The 21,024-nt window shown below is 32.0% G+C and overlaps 2 protein-coding genes across 7 annotated transcripts in view; both read right to left on the bottom strand.

The window, feature by feature from the left end:
• LOC138310687 (outer dynein arm-docking complex subunit 4-like) overlaps positions 1 to 21,024 on the bottom strand; it is a 28,476-nt gene that overhangs the window by 4,807 nt on the left and 2,645 nt on the right. The window contains exons 3-15 of one of the 6 annotated variants that reach the window (XM_069252010.1): positions 20,788 to 20,941; positions 20,165 to 20,226; positions 17,772 to 17,816; positions 12,014 to 12,179; positions 11,335 to 11,547; positions 10,048 to 10,255; positions 9,588 to 9,674; positions 8,822 to 9,018; positions 8,303 to 8,548; positions 7,654 to 7,722; positions 6,949 to 6,978; positions 2,439 to 2,852; positions 611 to 679 (exon numbers count right to left, since the gene is read on the bottom strand). In XM_069252010.1, the coding sequence (XP_069108111.1) occupies positions 611 to 679; positions 2,439 to 2,852; positions 6,949 to 6,978; positions 7,654 to 7,722; positions 8,303 to 8,548; positions 8,822 to 9,018; positions 9,588 to 9,674; positions 10,048 to 10,255; positions 11,335 to 11,547; positions 12,014 to 12,179; positions 17,772 to 17,816; positions 20,165 to 20,226; positions 20,788 to 20,941 (1,960 nt within the window). Of the gene's footprint in view, positions 1 to 610; positions 680 to 2,438; positions 2,853 to 6,948; positions 6,979 to 7,653; positions 7,723 to 8,302; positions 8,549 to 8,821; positions 9,019 to 9,587; positions 9,675 to 10,047; positions 10,256 to 11,334; positions 11,548 to 12,013; positions 12,180 to 15,412; positions 15,428 to 17,771; positions 17,817 to 20,164; positions 20,227 to 20,787; positions 20,942 to 21,024 lie in introns of all 6 variants that reach the window. The other 5 variants (XM_069252013.1, XM_069252011.1, XM_069252014.1 and 2 more) reach the window with 5 other exon arrangements.
• LOC138310688 (micronuclear linker histone polyprotein-like) lies at positions 2,859 to 6,936 on the bottom strand. The gene has a single exon (XM_069252017.1). It carries the CDS (start codon positions 5,469 to 5,471, stop codon positions 3,861 to 3,863), a length of 1,611 nt encoding a protein of 536 aa, XP_069108118.1. The 5' UTR covers positions 5,472 to 6,936; the 3' UTR covers positions 2,859 to 3,860.

The following is a 21,024-nucleotide window of genomic DNA, read 5'->3' as shown; positions in this document are numbered from 1 at the left end:
ATGGAAATCGCTACAGGTCATATTACACTAGTGACATATGCAAAAATATTACACGGGCAAAATCACTGGATATCAGGCGGATTATGTGATAAAATGTATTACATGATGGTGAATTAGTTTGAAAAAGTGTAGGTATAGAGAAGAACTTCAGACTCATACATAACCATTTACTAGCACTTTTATCATCCATAATATCAACTTAAGAAATCCACAACAGTTGTACAGCTATTATGCCAGCTAATAGCGACGTCATTTACTTAACGCCGAAACTATCGAGAGGACAACAGACAATGTTTGTTGTCATTGTTATTTTTGATATTACTAACTTGTGTATTTGATTATTTTTACTGACCAATTGTAAAACAATAAAAACTAATGGAACTAGCCCATGTCTGACGTGAAGACTTCAGCACCTCTGAAAATGCTATACAGAAAGTAATTATAGTCATCTTCGCCTATGTGTTGAAATTAATCTATGACGAATTTTCATTTTGCTTGATTTCAAACCATATCCGCAAACATCCATACATTGTAAGTTTAGAACATATGAGTGTTAATGGGAGGAGTCACACGTGATAAAGACAAGATAATGATGATTAAAAGTCTCCACCTTTTGTTTGACCTTTAGCTCCTTCGACCTCTTGTGTATCGTCTACAATTTCCTCTTCGCCATCGTTACCTAAAAACAGCAGTAATAAGCGTAAAGCTAAGTCTAACTAAAACATGCTAACGCTAATGGGAAACGCAACCGCTATTAGCCCACTGTAAGCGAAGCTGAAATGTTTGCTTGTACAACTGATTACGTGTACAACGTATGCTACGCTAATGTCGTAGCAACAACGTAATGCTTCAATATGATATTAACAAGAATATGTTTACTAAATTTTGCTTATAGCCACTCAAATATAAAAGGAATCTTATTGAATTCAATTTTGAAACGATTCCTCGGATTCAAAAACTGCATAAATCCAAAATAACACACTTTCATGCTTTTCATGTTTCAGTTATTAATTATCATGAACAAATAAAGAAAAAAGAGTACAAACATAATTTAAAAATAATGAGACGCATTCCATGGGAATGTACGTTGTATATAGTTCCTAAAATCATCAGAAGGCAATAATTTCATTAATACTGAATATTTGAATACGTCGTTTATACGTTAAGCATAACTCGTGTTCAATCCATTTGCTATTCATAGCAATAACATATGTTTAAATCAATACATATTCAAATTAAAAACAGTGCAGGAAATGAGCCTGGGACTCCTAAAAAGAAAGTAACCGCAGCGTATTATTGAGATGTTAAGTTGAAACTACCTTATCATCATCTAATCGAATTCAGGTACTAGTGATAATTTTCAATATAATTGATTGGCATGATACAAATTTAAAAACATCATGAATACAACAATATGTAAAAAATATAATTCACACAACACTACGGCATTCCACAGGGTTAATACGTCATTAATGATCAACAACAAAATCACTATCCTTGAACATTTGTTTCATGAAAACACCGCGGATAAATGGACAAGCACATTTTAATTATATATCTTCTCCCAATGATCATCAATTCTTGAAATTCAATCTCTTCAACGATTCATTATTGATATCAGAAAGAATTAACTTAAATAATTGTTTGCATTTTGAAAAGCCCGTGTTCTATATACAAGTATAATACTATTTGTACACTACATTGCACCTATATTTTTATATAACAGGGCTTGTGCAGACTTGACCTATTGCCCAATTCATATTATCATAACATTAGAAAATAAAATATTCTGGAAATGAAAATGTACTAGTGACATCTTTCATGGATACAATAACTAAGATAAAAAACTTAAAACAGTATGAACACAGCATGTCAACACACATCAGTAAAACAACACTACGGCATTCCACAAAGTTAATATAACCTTAATATAGTCAACAACAAAATCACTGTCCGTGAACATCTGTAACATGAAAACAACGCGAAACAGCAAACAGCTTTGGAGCATATATCGAAATGCCAGCGAATATGTTTTCAGATCTTTTTTTAAAGAAACAATTCGGCATATTAACGGAAGCAGGTTTTGTAACGATGTTAGAATAATCGGGATGAAAAAGCATATTTAAATAACTTAATGTAAGGCGACAGGCGAATGATTGCTAATTTCATGAATTCAATTTTATTAGAGTCATGAATCAAATGCATTGGCATGAAGGGAACATATAAATTTCCTGATCTATTCATGTCATTAGAGTTGCGTCCGTTGTCGGTATTCAATAGCAATGACATAAGCGTATTATATGTAGCCTATATAATTTGATATCGGACTAATAGAATCATGCAGTTACATCGTTACCTGTATTAATAAAAAAAACTATCAAACCAAACCGTTAATTTTCAGTCATTTTAAGGTAAGCACGCATTATCAAATGTCTAACCGCTTTCTGTTGTCGCTGCGAATCCTCCGGGTGATCGCTTAGCCGACCCTCTCGCCGACCCAGTGTCCGTTGCCGCGGCAGGCGACGCTCTTTGCTGAGCACTACCTGGGGCCGACCTTCCGCCTGCTGACCCCTTAGCGGACCCTTTTACAGACCCCTTAGCTGAACCTTCCTTAAAGGATACTTCTCGTGATTGCTTTGTAGGCGAGTACGTCTGTCGCCGAGAAGAGGCGGACATTTTGGACGGGGAATGGGCGGATCGTTTTGACGGTGAGCCAGCGAGAGAACGTTTTGTCGGCGAATGAAGAGGTGTTCGCTTTTGCGGCGACGCTGCCTCAACCGAGCGTCTACCTGATCCTTCTGAACGTCGGGTCGGCGACGTCGGAGCTTTGTCAATAATCTCCTCTTTAACACCTGTAAATCGCCAATTTTAATTCCAGTATACACAAAAAGTATTCACTATGATTGTCGTATCCAATCACACACCAAAAAGAATAATGTTAAATGTACGAATAATTTTTAAACATATTAGCATTGGATATTTAATGGATTAGATTCATGATGAATGCAACGGAAAAAAAGTTTATTTTACTGTGTGAAAGACCCGAATTTCGCAATATTCCATTAGAATGAATAATAAAAATACTAAAACTGTAAAGAATTTCTGAAGACCTAAATTCAATCGTTCACATCATGAAATACAGAATCTTCCAAACCTACAATCGAAAGAAATTTTAACCTTGTTAACAGGTTCGGAAGACTTTTTAACGGCGATATGCACACAAACATGCATCTTAGCAGACATCATAGCATAATTGATCCACAATATTCAGGTTATATTACATTTATATAATACATTACATATGGCATAGCTTTTCAACATAAAATATACCTCATGTAATACAATTACATTTATATCATTACATCTATATTCCGCCTTTGCATATTGCAGTTACATCCCTTTCGATTAGGTATCCATTTTGACGTCATTACTTTATAAGCAAAATTCAAGTTGTTTGTCGAGTATGACGTTACCCTCAGAAACACATGACGTTACATTCAATACCTACCCGCATTGGCAGATAACTATGTAATATGCAAATACGAAATTAACACGAGTACAGTATAATATCATGGTCAAACACACCGCAACTATAACCACAACGATATGAATACACATTTTATTGACACGGGCTATAAACATGTACACTGGTATATGTCACATTATAGCAAAGCGGGGATCATGCACTAAATCCATTTCCATCGGTTTGTAATGATTTCGTAATAAATTAAAATGCTGGAACGTAACTAGGATGACAGTCAATACATTATCACCAAACGACACATTCACTTGCTCTAGGCTACGATGCACGGTATATGAAATGTATACAGGGGTATACTGCATGCGGTAGACAGTTGCCCTCACTCACCATTACGGGATTCCACTTTCCTATCATCAGTCACTGATTTCTTATGCGTTAAAGATACGGTCTTCGCTGCCTCATTTTTCAAAGGCGATGTATTGACATCATCGTTCCCCCCTTTTTGCTCATCCTTTGGAGATGAACTTATCTTCCTTGAGCTTCGTCTCGATCCAGACTTTGCTATTTTATAACCAGATCTACTAGGCGTTGATTTACCGGATGAAAGTATTTGAGATATAACCGAATCGTTGCTTTTCTTCTTTGTTTGTGATTTCTGTGATGTTGCTGATGTTTTTTTAGTTTGAGGACCGACAGCATTTGGTGTAACATAGGGAGATATATCTGATTTCCTACGGTGATCTTTAGGAATGTTTGGTCTCGTCAAAACATTATCGGCACTTTTAAGTTTCCGAGTTTTTACACTTGAAGATAAATCGCCCTTTCTTAAGCCATCCTCTGATTCTGGTTTATTTACCTCCCCTTTTCGAGTCGCTTTCGTATCCGGATCGCTTATTCGGATTCTCTTGGGTCTTCCTGATTGTTCCTTCTTTGTTTTTATAACTTCATCCTCTATCTTATTCTCTGTCTTCTCTTTCGTTTTCACTTTGCTTTTGGGAGTGCTTGCTTTTCTAGTTCTTGATGTTTCTTCCAATGACCTCTGCTTTACGACTTTCTCCTGCTGTTTGGCACTGCCTACTATCTCTGAACTTTTAGAACTACTCTGAAGCATTCTTGTATCATGCTGATCGGTTGATTCTCTTGAGTGTTTCTCATCTTTCCCAGTCTCAGCTTCATTACATACATCAGCGCTTGGATTGGTCTTCACCTGTCTGTGTTGACTGTCTCCTAATTTGGGAGGAGATGCGCGAGAACTCTTAGAACTAGGTCGACTTCCGGTCGTATCATTGATATATTTAAACATAAATTCTTCAGAGTGTTTTCTATTATCTTGTCTGTCATCATCACTGATGGTCTCTTTTGGAGACGATTTTTTTACAATATCATCGCCATCAACATTAGATCCGTTATGAGTTTGTCGGGACTCGTGTGGCACGTTATCAGAAATGACAGAAGTTTTATTTTCTATATCAGAAATCCGGTCGTTTTTCCTATCACTAACAGTTTCACCGTCGGCTTGCGACTCAGCTTTTATTAATAGACCATTTTCCTCTCCAGTGGTGCTCTTATCATTTTTCTGGTGTTTGCCATCTGATTCAGAAGTTTCCTTTGATGTCTGCTCGTTGATCATATCAGAACACTTCGGCTTATTTCCATTATCTTTGTTGCCGTCGGTTTTAATCTCACCGGAACCAGCTGATGAGACAGAGGAATCAAAATATGCCTTATTAGCACTGCTAACATTTTTTGCAGCTGTGTCCTCTGCTAAGAGACGTCCAAATTTGTCATCGTCTGTTTCATTTCCATACTGGTCCGCGCTATTTTTCTTATGATCATCTATTTCTAATTTCTCTTTGAAATTAAGTTTTTCCGAAATCGTGACATCACCATTTGAATGCAAATTTTCCGTTTGTAAGTTTTCATGAGAGACCTCCTCTGGTTCAGTGGGTAGGCGTAACAAAGCAATGTAAAGTTCCATGAAAAGAAGCATTTAGATTTATCTTATCATTAGGCTAGGCTAAGTTAATAAAATTACAATACAATATTTCTTAGATGATATAAAACAACATCAAACTGTCCACAAAAATACTTCAGCTGTGATTGTACATGACAAATGTGAATAATATGGAAACATTTCCATGTATCCAACAATATAGTGCACTTCCTCAAATTACTGATAACAATTTCAGAACGATGGTTTTTTGCGTGTTTTAAAGAAATATTGGAATTATACCTGGTACTTCAAAATCGCATTATGATATTTCTTAATAACAATATTTCCATGCGTTTCAAATTCCGCTCAAAATGATTTAATAGTAAGATATCGAGACAAAAAGCTCAAAATCTGTATATAACATATATAAAACACTGATATAAGGGTATCCTGTTGGGAGTTTGCCTTATGATGTACAATTACAAATATATATTGCCTTTGCAATATAAACCAAGTAACTCTCTCTCAAAAAACTATATAAAGATAACTTTTGAATGTATTTTGAAAATTGGAAATAGTAGCTGTTACTTGCAGAGAGTTGCAAATGCAAATTCTGCTATTTTAACCTCTTCGTCAGTAGATAAAGGAATAGTTAGTTGTTTTACAAGTAAATGAATATTGATTAAAAATCAGAGGAAGAAAAATATAATCTTAACATAGCTTAGTCTTTTTAATCCTATAAGATTGCTATCAAGTTTTATAGCCTAAAAGATTTAGCAGTTAAGCAACTAACATTTCATCATTTAAAATAATGAAAATATATGTAATCTAGTACATGTTAGTTCTAACAATAGCCTGATAAGTCGTTTATGCAAGGCAAGTGTTTCCAATACGTATTATTTCCGTTTAACTTTTATGATTGTGAAATGAACAAGCAAAAGTATCTACTAATGATTACTAATTCTGTGTATATGATTGTTGGTGAATTATTTTTTTTAAATATTTTTATACGAATATATAGTGTGTTAATAAATGCAACACTTCATTATGGAGTCTAGATAAAAGTTCGTCTTGGAAACACATGATATTCTTTCCTTAGCTTTTTAATCTTTTTAATTGTCTATAACATATTATAATTAGCCTGTCAGTGAGTTGGCACATGCACCTAAAGAAATTTATAAATCCAATGAAAGGCATATGGATTTTAAATAAAGATGAGAAAGTTGATCGAAAAGAAGAGTTATAACATTTTTTTTTAAATTTCTTGCAAAAACTATTATTTTATATCTCTTTTCGTTTTCATCTTTCTAATCATAGGAAATGCATAATTTGAAAACGTCATCATCATCTTCAAGTCGTTAATCAATCATTTTTAAAACAATATTGGTTTTGAAACTTGTTCCTCATTTATGGATGAGTGAATGTTCTTTTAATTGCATTTTCTATGATTATATGATTAAATTGAAAATGAATTAACATTTTGTGTCTAGCAACATTTGGTTTTAAGGTTTTGAAATATTGAATAAATATGTACCTTTCTCTTCCTCAAAATCATCTTCATATTCTACAAATCACACACAATAACAGGTACAAAATGGAGAGTGATAGACATTTCATGTTTAGGACTACTCAAATGTCAAATTTAACCCATTGAAAACAAATTAGAAATTTTACTCTAACGAATAGTCCCTAATCAGTAGTATATATATATATTGGTATACTGTAATAAATTTTAATGTAACACCATCAAATTGAAAGTATTGTCGTATCTAATAGATTAGACAAGATAGGTTTCAAATTAAAAAATAATCTTTACCAAAACATCAAATAATAATTATTAAGAAACTTTAAAAACACATATTGAATATGTCCTGCCTCTATGAAACAGAATAGGCCGGTTTTAAAGTCCTGATTACATAATTACAGTTATCACAGTGTTCGTCTAAAATTCTACAAAGTTATCTAATTTACAAGCTAAGCTCTTAAACCTTTGCTATAAAACTCATCCTTCAATCTATGCCTATCAATTCATGACAAGCATATTTTGCTAACCAACGAGCTAAGATTACCAAGCCTATTGCTATTGCCAATGCAAAAAGACTGCAATTCCCAGATATTCAGAACATAGCTTGATTGGCGCAGTGAGGATGATATTCTTTATCATTAACTGATCATATGGCAGAATGCAAGCAAAACACTTAATTTAGAATCACCCCAAAATACACATAGTTGTACTAACCTGCTTTACTGGATCCTCGAGATTTTCTTCCGTCATTGTCTTCGTCTTCTCCTGCTCGGATTCTCTTTGCTGAAAATTGATATAAAATACAATCAAGAAAGAGAGAAGTTTGGCATTTTCCCTGGAAAGTATGGTAACGTTTATTGTATTTATAATGAGCTTCACACACAACTGCATTCTACAGACATTTTTTCTCACTACAATAACCTTTTCATAGATTAATTGGCCGTAAATGTCCAAACAAAAGAAGTATTTTGTCTCAATTCAATGCACAAATGTGCTTTCTGTTAAGGAAGGTATATCCTGTAATAACTAAATTTCATATGTGACACTCATTTCTATTGGTTAGATCTTTGAGGTTCTTTTCCATAGACCAAGAAAAATGTACATGAATATAATGGCATCATACATACAGAACGATGTCACTGGTAAACAAGAGATACAATCATTGGCCACACCGAATCATTGGTTAAATAGGATATCATTACACCATAACTGAATATTTTTCATTGTAAAAGTAAGTAAAATCATAATGACTTCACAAACCAAAAACATATTGATAATAATATTAATGCTTAATAAATCATCATAAGTTAACTGTGTATTTTAAATTTTCAGGCTTGTGTGATCTAGATCTCATTTTACTTACAGTCTTTGCTTTGTGACGATTTTCTGCCCTCATCATCATCCTCCCCTGCTCTGTAATCTACTTTCTTGGCATCACCCTCGTCCTCATCTTCGTCCTCTCCCGCCCTATAACCCTTGGCAATTTTATCATTGACTTCCTCTAATGCTTTTGTAACTGCGTTCATTGCTGCGTCGTCCTCTAATCTCTTGGCTAGTTCCAGAGCCTCCTCAAACGACGCTTGTGCAGATTGGTACTCTTTGGATTTAACTGTAAACAAGTAATAGTATTTATTATTACAGTTAAAAATATTGTAGTTTATTTAACTGTTATCAAATAACAGTACAGTACAACACTCTTATAACGAACCTCTGGGGACAACAAAAATAATTGTGTAATAAACATAGTTGTGCCACCAAAACACCTAAATGCATGCTAACAGATAACAAACTCAAATGTTATGGTCTAGCTATTGATGTTATGATCTATTCAATCGGAAATGAGAACCTCTGTCAGAGGAGTATTATGGGATAGCTTTGTTACCTTCTGATTGGGCAACTAGAACACTAGCGTGGAGCTGCCAGCCATCATCATCGGCCTCTCGTGCTGCGTGTAAAGATTTCTCTCCGTACTCACGAGCCTTGTCAAACTTCTCACTCTCCAAATAACATCGACCAATTTCATGGAACAACCATGTCTTTTCTAAAGGTGATTTACTAAGTGGTAACTTCTTCTCCCAGCTGTAATATAGATATAACATCCATCAGTAATCTACAGTAATGGGTTATGTTATTGTTATAAGCACCCTCTATAGAAATAAAAGTTGGTATTCTGTAAAGGAAGCATCTGTCATATTATCACTGAATGTAAGCATGCCATATTCGACCAAATAGGCCCCTAGGGCATTTAAAAAAAAATCAATCAGAGGGCACTCAACAGAAAGAAATTTGGACTTGCCTTTCATAAAATTATTCTACAAAGTAAGTCATAAATCAATTTGCAAAAGAACCCAGTAAGAAAACAAACAGTTAATTTTCATATTTGCAGTCTGCATTTAATTTGAAGTAGGTGTAATTGACGCCAAAAAATGTATGTGTGTGGAGGGGGGGGTTGGGTGTGGGGTGTGTGGGTGTGTGGGTGTCGAGGGAGGAGGGCGCTTATTGGGTCGAAGATTAGGATAATAAGCAAACTGAAATAAAGCGGTAATTTATCATCTGTGTAATTTACCAGTAGTTTGTTGTTGTGATGTTGTCCATAGTTTACTGGTTTTGATTTTCTTCTTTTAAAATTTTATTTGATATGTACTTACACTTCTATAGCCTTTTCAAAGTTGCCCTTTCTGGCATAAACACGTCCAATGTTGTCCAGAGCTCTCGATTTGGCATCTTCTAATCCACTGTAACATATACAACATGGTCACAGTATAAACAGCTTATAGCAAATTAAGTTCCTATGAATTAAATTATTCATAAATATCAATTTAATACAGATGAAGTACTTTTAAATTATATCTTAAAAACTTCAAAATATTCAGCAGTAAGTAACACTCTCTAACTAACTATAACATTCCTCGAGCTGTAGTTATTTCTATTTTTTCACTTTTTTCCCCATTAATTAATGCTCCTCTGACAATTAGCTGATTTAGGTTCTGTATACATACAGTGTAAATCAGCACACCAGTATATATTAAGCAACACACCCAGTTTTTGTCATTTTTTTAGTATGCATCAAATATAATTTTTCCTCTGTAAGGGGAGATAACCACTTACTTGTTTTCAGCTATATCCAAGTCTGCCTCATGGTTATCAATGGCAGGCGAGAATTTCCCCATCTCTAGGTAAGCATTACCCATTTGGCTGTGGATGTTAGCAATGATCTCCCATTTATTAGCTAAGTCTTCTTCGGACATTTCTCTCACTGTTTTCATCAGCTTCTTAGCTGTGTTAAGACTAGTCTCATATTTACCCTCAGCTTGGGCTGGAAAAATATCATAAGTTACATATGTACATTAAAAATTACATTTGACTTGTAGTGTCAAATTGAGAATTATAAATAACCCGCCGTATACATCAAACGGGCCGAGACATTTCGTACCTGCACACAATAGATGTAAACAAACATGTAGACGAACATGTTGTGTTAGTGTTATCTCGGACTGAAGAAGGCCCTATAGTGGCTGAATATATATTCCATAGAAATGATTTTGATTTTACTTTGAATTTATTTTGGCCTTTTATTTCGGATTATTAATATACTAGCTTTATACCGTTTTTCCTCATTATGAGAATTATACTATACAATAAATCATTTACGTCAAAAGTACAACTATATAAATACACATTTTGCTGGGAATACACGAAATATCACAAAAATAAATTGCACACATAAAAACACATACATCACAAAATGAAAGCACCATTCAATGATGCATACAAATAAGGCATGAAAATAATCAATCAATGTAATTAAAAATTTGTACCCAGAATAATTTGGTTTTAAATATATTTATATACTGCCTTTGATAACAAAGAATCCAGAAACTTTATAACTTTATATCAAATGTGTATAATTCTCAGTGCTCCTAACCTTTCATCAGCACTTTTCCGTACAAAAATGTCAATTGCTCTAATTAAAGAAGACCATGCTAGTTGCATGCATTTCCTAGTTTGTTAACTTAACAATTAATCGATTCGTTATTGATGTAACATTTTAAAATCAATCAATCTCCTAAGACTATGCCTTGAAAACAACCATAGTACATGATCAACATTTAAATATATTTCAATGCCTCCACCAGGGATCATGCACACTCGATCTGGTTTTCTAGTCCAACACTCAAGAAATTTCAGAAAATAGATCTGTTTGATTTCTTTACGTCCTATTAACAGTCATGGTCATTAAAAAACATGCCAGGTTTATTGGTGAAGAAGGCCAGAGACCCCATAGAAAAACTACAGAAAAAAAAACATATCCCTTAAAAGTACACAATATTTTTTAATATAATTATGATAAGATTTTACTCATACATTTGTATATGACATGAATTAAAATTATACCTTCATCTATTTCCTCAAGGTTCTGCATAATATAGGCCACTGGATCCCTGGGTCGTGCCTTTCCGCTTCGTCGCATCCTCTCCTTGTCACGTTTACGGGCGTACATCGGTTTCTGTTGGCGCCAGAAATCAGCACGATTATGGAGGTAGTCAAGACCATCACATATATGTCCCTTAATCTCACGCTCCATGTAGCTTCGGCCTCCTGTCAAATCTGTGAGGAAACAAATCATAAAAAATTATTATGTCTGGATGAGAAGCTGAAATTTGATTAATACAGATCTTCACTACACTTTACCACTCTGTTTATAAGGGGAAGATCTATACTTTATTCAGATTTAAGAAGCTGTTGGATTTTTTGTAAATTGTTTTTGTACTTTTTTATAGTTTGAGTTCACTTTTTGGGTTGTAAATACTTCAAATTGGTTAACAAATTTCTTTAACGCCAATATAAGGTCATGTTCCTCAAACACCTTTTCACAAGCATTTTTTGTTATTATTCAGTAAACACTTGATCACATGCAACTTAATGCTTAAAATATCTGCATATTTTTATCATTTACTATGTCAAAGAGAGAACTTAGACATTTAGTAGACTTGAGCGAAATCCGTAATTGAAATGCAATTTCTTATTTTGCTGAAAATTTATTGACCAATACAACTAGTTGTAAGTGACCTACTTTCATCATTTAGTAATTTCTCTAGGTATGTCTTGTCCATATAAAGTTCTTCTAGTAGTTGTTTGATGGTTTTGGTATCAGCTGCGCTCTTCGGCCGCTCACGCTCTTTCTGTAACTGTTTTTGTTGGCTGGGTTTACCATAGGCTTTCGGAGGAGGTTTCTTAGACTATGAAAGAAATTGAATATGTTAATATTAATACAAGGATGCATAATGAATCAATTTTCAATTATTAATCAATTTTAGAAAATAACTCTTTCACACACAGATCAAAGATATATCTAAATTGAACACACAAGAATATTAAATTGATATCAGTTATAAAAATATTTAAAATGGGCAATTCAGGTCTTTCATTCTTCATGTGTCTGCCTTGCCAAACTACAGATTATAAATATTACAAAGATTGTATATATAAAATGGAAGGATAAGCTTCAATTGATATCATGAAAATTAAATATATTGCAATTTAACAATTATAATTAGCTATATTAAAAACATTGTTGTAGTTTTAGTCTATATCCAAAAAGGCTATTGATAAGTACATTGTATTAATAGCAGATGAGGAAATAGATATATGTGCATGCAATAATTATCTAAATGACACTTATAACTGCAATGTGCAGTTCTGAACATAAATTTTGGTCCATTGAAAATCTGTGAGCTGAAAGACAACATTGTGGTGAAACAACACATCTCATCACCTGTGGTAGACTTTCTTTTGAGACAGACTGTGAATAAACTTATTTAAGAGCATCAACCTGGTCAAAAAATGGTCAAATAGAACGCCTATATCAATAGATAAATATTAGTAATATTTTGAAATAAAAAACAAAAACAAAAACTTCAAATGCATGATTTTGTTTTATCTGTCCATTGTCATTTAATTTTCTTAGATTTACATCATGTATCACCAGATTCAAACCAATAATTGTAAAAGACCTAATACTCTGATAAAGAATTTATTTTCAATATATGCTATTTATGAACAATTTTTCTTTTAATTTTTGGAATATTTACAATAATGTAGATGATATAGAATACCAGGTATATTGTTATATATATTGAGTTAGTGAATAGAGGAATAAGATACAGGTAATATTTAAAACAAATCATTCACATCTTCATAAGTAATGTAAAAAAAGATGAAAGAAATATCTGAGATGTTAATTCTGAAAAAAAGTGATATTAATTATTATGGTTTACTCTTTTATTTTGTTAAAAAGTTTTGCAGAAACATCTATTATTATTTAGGGTTTTCTTAGTGTTTGCTCATCAACACAATAAACATCGACCATGACATTCCACATGACAATCAATGTGCATGTGTATAGCTATATTTAATCAAAGATCTACCGAGAGTGAATTACAGTGCGACATATTCATTGTGAATTAAGTTAACGCCTGTTTACAAACATACAAGGTGAACTCCATACTGTCATTCTAATAACAATTCTTATCTATCAGAGAAATTTTAATTCCTTGGATAGATCCGAATGTCTAATATCAAATACACATACAGTATTAGATGTCGATACATTCTGTCCTATCTAAGTTACTAATCCCTTCAATTAGTTTCAGTCTGTGCTTACAAAATAAAACAAGGGGAAGTAACTCTGATAGATAGAAATATCTCATATATCAAACACACTTTACAATACACATCCATTATGTTCTATAAGAAAAACTTTTCTTCAATTAAGTTTCATTCTGTCAGTACTTCATTAGTACTGACAGAATGAAACAAGGGGAAGTAACTCTGATAGAACGGAATGTCTAATATATCAAACACACTTTACAATACACATCCATTATGCTCTATCAGAAAAACTTTTCTTCTATTAAGTATCATTTTGTCAGTACTTCATCAGTATACTGACAGAATGAAACAAGGGGAAGTAACTCTGATGTATCAGAATGTCTATAAATATCAAACATTATGCTTTACAACAGAAGTACTGCACTTCTAGACATCCATCTCACTTTGGCACCCTTTGTGCCCTTAGCTCCTTTTTTGTTATCTTTCTTATCCTTTTTTCCTTCCTTTTTACCCTCCTTTTTCCCTTTTGTTTTCTTTTTAGAGGATTTCTATAAAAATTGGTTGAAAACAAAATAAAGTTAAATGAGCTTATAATGATATAGAAGCAAATATATAAACATCAGTGATAAAGCATTTCAACAAACCATAATCAACCCAATTAATAAAGGAGTCTTAAAGAATTGAAAACATAAGGAGCCGGGCTTAATAGAACCAAATATAGACTTGTCTCTCATAACAATACTGCACAAAGTAAGTCATCAATCAATTAACAAAAGAAATCAAATAAAGAAACTTACAGGGTTTTCATGTTTTAAATCCGCACTTCATTTGAGGTGAGTACAATTGAGGCCTCACACAGGAAAATGGTGTTTTTAGGAATGGGGGGGGGGCATATTGGGTCAAATATGGAGTTATAATTGAAAAAAATATAATAAAAATCAAATTTAATAAATTACAATATATGATTACAGTGTTGAAAAAGTCTGAATAAAATTGTATGATAAATTTACGATAACACCAGTACATATCATTAATACTGCAGTATATGATTATCAAAAATGTACATCATCATGTAATTGAATTTTAACCTGGTAATTTTTCAACAGAAATTGAATCCAAGATATCGAAAATTGTGCATGAAATTAATTTGTGCTTCCAAACCTAAACAATATGTGCTCAGCTATTAAGGTGACATCAATATTACAACAACATGAAATTTCAGAAGAGTAACACTTATTTCACCAATTTCAGGTCATTGTAAATATGATCACAAAACAGAAGTTACATTATCATCAAGAATAGACAAAAAGCAAATGTTCCTATAATTACCCTCTACACCCCCATCCCTCCACATAAGAAAACAAATCAACCAAACAAAAAAATCTTCTCTGGGAATTGTGAAAATATTTTTTTGGAACTGACTATAATTTTTGGGTACTTTTTTATTCCAAAATTGAGTTATCTCCCTTTGACATGGTCCAAACACTCAAAATGGGAAAAAAATTCTATAATATAGTTTATTAATTGCTTAGGTTATATTCATAGATCTTCTTGATTTGTCGGTCAATCTATAATGATGTGAATTAAGACAGCTATGTTTAAAATAAAGAGTGAGGTGAATTAATCAGCTAAAATAATCTAAACGACTTAATTAATCCCAACACCTTAAACTAATTGGGGAAATAATGAATATTAAAAGGAATTGTATTTAAAATCTGTATTAATAAGATATTTTAACTGAAAAGATTTGTCAAGATTATTTCCACACCAGAATCTAAAGAAATGAAATCAGATAAAGAAATAAATTCTATGGAAATGAAGAAAAAAATAATTCAAATTCAGATCTATTTTTCCCTCTCACCTTCCGTCTGTTTTCCTATATATAAACATTAAAGCTTTATGAAAATGAGTTGTGAATAATGCCACAAAGCTAACTTAAACTTCAGTCTTGTTCTATAAAAAAAAGAAAAAAATTCTTCATATTCTACATTATCAATAATATCATTCCTGTTATAAGTAAATCTAATCTTACATATATAAATATCAAACGGAAACCTGAAAAAAAAGACAATTTCATATCTTTGGCAAACAGATATAATCTCTTCTATGATGACGGCTTCGGCAAGAAAAATTTCCATTATTTACAGCTGAAAATGAAACCACTATCAGGTAAAATATACTATTTGAGAGAAAGGTTTACCGTGCTGAAAATAACATTTTATTAGCTACTAAAAAGTGCAAAATGATTTCATTCCTGATAATGCACTATCATAGAATTTTTTTTTAGTTTTAAAAAGGGTCAATTTACGAATGTGTGTCAGGTTAAGATAGTGGTGGATGAAAACCTGAAAGTACCAGAGTTAAAAAAAACCTTGATGAATTCTTATTTAATTAACACATGCAACTACAATATACAGCCGAAGTGGAATTTTAAACCCTTAGGCTTTAAGATTCTGCTTAACAATATCGCAAATAGAATATCTTATCATTAAATATCATAAAATGTTATTTTCATAACATGAAAGTTTAACGTCTTCCTATCAGATAATAGTTTTAATGTCTCTAAAAGGATCTACCTAACATCAAACCTATACACAAAAATGTCAATCCTAAAACTGATATTGAAATACTCACCTGTATACTACTACAGTAATCTAAACTTTGAAATAGAAATATATCGGTCCTTTATAATACATCATTTTTAAGGTGTTTTCCTATATATTTTTTTTCAATAAATTAAGTCAAAATGATTGAATAAATATGTATGAATTATAAGCACAGAAAAACATGCTTTTGAAAAATGAAAATTGAGAGCAAAAACAATAAATCCATATGAAACATGTATACAAAAATTGTGCTTCATACATGTAAGATGAACATACAGGAGATGAGACATACAGGTAAAAAAAATGTATGCACAACTTGTATGTAATTATAAAAAATGTATCTATCAAAACTAAATTTGGCTTAAGTACTTTGCTTTTATACTTGTTTGTTTACATGAAATAACTCAAACTTGTAATAATTGTCCTTTTTAAAATCATCAATAGTTTTCATAGTTTTTCATATTTTCATAAATTGTATACCATGAATTTAACCAAAGCTGACAAAAGATGTGTCTTCTAACACAAAATTATTATATTTGACTTTTATGATTGAACAATCATACTTCATACATGTTAAAGTTCAATAGACAACTAAATGAAAAACAACATTGAGAAATTAGGAAATACAGTAAAGACAATTTGGGTGATATTGTGAAATTAAAAACAGGCTTCAATGTGATCTGTCGGAAATACAGCCCGCTTCCCAATAGTGTATACAAAGGTACCTTGTAAAAGATTTAATATTGCCATGCAAATTTGTCATCAAGCTTTGTTTTCCAAGCAATCTATGATCAAATAAATTGATCATGTCTAATTTCATTCCCTGGCTTAATGAAGGTTGTTATCAGAAAACTACTAGTAAATATCTGGTAGATTTATGTAGCGTCAAATTATCATCAAACTACCGGTAACTGATTAACATGCAATCTGTTCTGACAGGCATTTGATAGAATATATTAGAAATATGTACTAAAAAATATTAAATATTTGCTATTTTAGGATTTAGATGGATTCTAAATCAAGCAGGTGTTTTTATAGTTTTGGTAAATATATATGAATATTAAATTCAGGTTAAAAGCTGCTTGGTTGTTTAAAATTAACTTGATTTAATGGGAAACAAATAATTTAATAAGGAATCAACCAGTTTCCAAATTAAGATAATTATAAATATAAATTTTATATACTTCTTATTTGAAACCTGAACAGTTTTATAATTAAATATCTATCAATTATCAATAGAGAATCATGCAAAGATAGCTTCAGTTAACTTATTCACCCATGAAGACACTTTTGAACTCTTCTTCTTCAAAGACAAGAAGAGTTCATTATGAATTTTAGGGTCAATGATTTAACTAATGCGATATAAACACATTAATTGAAATCATGCATATTCATGATCACATAATATGCTAATCATGATGTGTCCAAATAAGGAAAATATGAATTAATTAATTAAGAATCTAAAGATGTAAAGAACAGCCATTTCTAATCATGCTAATTACCAAGTGTAACAGATATTTAATGAGTCTAAATCTGTAACAGTATGTAACTGGTGAAAAGAAGCTTTATCGACAGTTGAAACACAACATTTTGTGTTCACATGACAAGGTATACCTTATCTGTTTCATCTTCCGATGGAGGTTCTTGTTCAATTACAGGCTAAAAACGAACATAATTAATCTGTTATTTTTTCTAGTACTTTTCCCTAAAGTCCAAGTTTCTTCTGACCCTGACTCTAGACTTTGACATTTTGATTGACAGTTCATAATGTGTCTAGTGTAACCTCCATTGGACGTCAGCTTAAAAAAGCTGACTTACCTGTAATAGACTTTGAATAAGTCAGTGGTTTTTTGGGTTTTTTTTTTTTGAGAAATTGGAGCCAGAGTCCTATCAATCAAAATAGCTAGGGTCAGGAACTTGGGTCAATTATTCTATAAGTTTCATTTGTTGTTAATCTGAAGGTTTTATGATCATATTAAATATTAATTGATCAATTTAACACAACATATCACCTCTCTCACAGGCATCAGGTCGTCTTCAGGTGCAAACTTTTCATGAAATAGAGTTTTTCGATAAACAAATATACAGTACATAGAAATAGGTACATAAAAATAAAAACATTTAGAGATTGAACAAAAATTGTCAGATTGAATGAACGTTAAAACAACCCACTCCAAACAGTAAATATCACCTTTGATTTCACTACAACCATTTCATCAGCTTCTCTCTTAAAGTGATAAAAAGTCACTTGATAAAAATACCTTGAAAATTGATATCGGACAGCAACATTATCTTCATTGTCATTTACATATATATATATCTTGGGTTTCTTCTTCAAATTAAAAAAAATGAGTCTCTAGGCAACATTTAATTAATTCTTTCATAAAATGGATCTTAGATATATATAAATTTAATATTAATAAATAAATATTGCTATATCTTAATTATCATTTATTATTTTTAAACTTGCACTCAAATCAAATTATTTTTAAAATTCCTCTTTGCATGACCAAAAAGTATTTATACTTTGTAGTTCCATTCAATTTATGACTTTAGATACAGTATAATGTATATACATCAAAACCAACAATATGCATATTAATTTTAATTTATCAGTCACACGGTTAGTTTTAAAGTCAAAACAATCCAATTCTAACATTAATTTTAAAAAAAAACATTTACCACTTTCAGCCACTAAAAGAAGGGATCACAAAAATATGATAATTATTATATAATATCATAAGTTAAAAGGCTGATGGATTGTGTTAGATGGTTCGTGTTTATTTATGTGATGCTGTAAACCTGTAACACAGTAAATTAATGCTTTATCGAGAAAAAAGGTTAATCTGGGTATCGATCCTGTCAAAAGGAATTGTTCAAGTCTGATTGGGCATAAGAGAATCTATGTTCAGAAATGATATATTCCATAGATTGATCATGAAAGTTCAGTCCACAATGATTTACAAGTAAAAATGCTAATTTGATAATTTCATCTAACAGGTACATATTACCAAATTAGTACATTCTAATGATTGCTTAAAAGTTATATATTATTAAGAGAGTCTCAATAAAATATTATGAAATTGTCTCATGGAAACTCTTTCTCTGCTGATGAAAAAATATATATAATAATTCCATATAAGTCTCTGCAGTTAACATACTTTTAGAGTAAATTAACTTCTATAATTGTATATTGCTGCAAAAATGACAGGTGAACATATACATATATATTATCGGGTTAAATGCATACAATTACAGGTACAGTATAACCCCTCTAACTCGAAACCGCATTCCTCTATTACCTGTCATTCGTCGAACTGTTTACACGGTCCAGACCGCATCACTATATATTTCTTGTAACAAAACATTGGCGAGCTGGAATTCATCAAATGCCCCTTATTCCTCGAAAATAAATATATCTCTGTTTCATCAAATACATTGTCGAACAGGTGTTCAACCCTTAAGAAATTTTGAAACGCTCATTTTTACGTACTGTATACATGTTTTTTATCAATCTAATATTACTACCAAAAACCTGTGATTTTCATAAAAATTCAAAATGCCGAAAATTATGGTAATTAGAATGTTATTGACTGGCATTGTTTGTTATAGTTTGAAACCAGAAATTGTGACTGTCTGACTGATCAAGCATGTCATGAATGAGTTGAATAACTTGTATTCCTCAAACTATTGATCTTGTCCCCTGCTGTTCGAGGTATAGGGTTTTACTCTACACATTAAATGTACGATATACAATCATTGTGCATTCTACTCTGGGATAAGAGAACCTTTGTGCATAAAACGTCTACAATATGACTCTACCATATAGAATACACAATAAACAATATATGCCAATATTCAAAATAAAATTTCAATAATGATGTATAAATTGGTTTATCTGAATAGATTGATATAATAAGAAATAATTCAACATCTGATTGATATTTGATTTCTGATCATATATTAAAGAGAGAAATCAAACAACTGGTTTGTATCTATGGACTTACATTGTCTTGCTTGTCGAAGAAGGACAAATCACCTGTTGTGTTGAGTTTCACTGAAGATGGACCTTAAAGTGAAGAGGTTGATAAAAGACTATACTCAATGTAATTCTTCACATCTACATATCAATATAATTATGTTTAATGAACAAAATTATTCAATATCATCAGTGTTGATAACATTGATTTAAAAAGCTATGTTTTATATATGTCAAAATCAACAGAATTTTTCAAATACATTGATAATTAATTAATAAGCATGATTAAAACTGATCACCTGACATTTTTATAAACATGTACTACAATAAAACATATATGTATGGATAGGCAAACCTCTGGGGACCAAAATTGTCCTTTTAACAGCCAGGGTAATGCAAAGACGTGCCAGATTAGTTGGTGGAGGAAAGTCAGAGTACCCAGAGATAAGATAAACCACCAACGATCCAAGCAGTCAATAGCTGGCAACTGCCCCAGATGGGATTCAAACTTGCGACCCTGAGAGCACTTGTGGTAATATAATGCATGTATGTCAAGACATCTCAATATATAACCACTTAGCCACCATGACCCCTCTGTGATAAATACAGAAAGAAGTAGACAGACAGCATGATATATGTTTTATAGCTAACCTCCAATACTGTTGTTGATTGCTTCCTGTGCCTTCTGTATGCCCAGCCTAAACTCGCCCCGCTCCTGTCGTAGCTTGTGGCCTCGATGGAAGAACACCAGGGCTGTCTCAAAGTGTCCTAACTGGTACAGAGCTTCAGCCTTCATCAACAAACCCTAGAAATAAAGTAATAAGATAGTGTAAATCAATTGTTATATATGAAATAGAACTTTCTAAAAGTAGTATTGCCGACAATATA

The sequence above is a fragment of the Argopecten irradians genome, chromosome 16, assembly GCF_041381155.1.
Source record: "Argopecten irradians isolate NY chromosome 16, Ai_NY, whole genome shotgun sequence".
Classification (NCBI taxonomy): domain Eukaryota; kingdom Metazoa; phylum Mollusca; class Bivalvia; order Pectinida; family Pectinidae; genus Argopecten; species Argopecten irradians.
The sequence above is the reverse complement of the archived record's forward strand: the minus strand, read 5'-3'. Positions and strand labels throughout refer to the sequence as shown.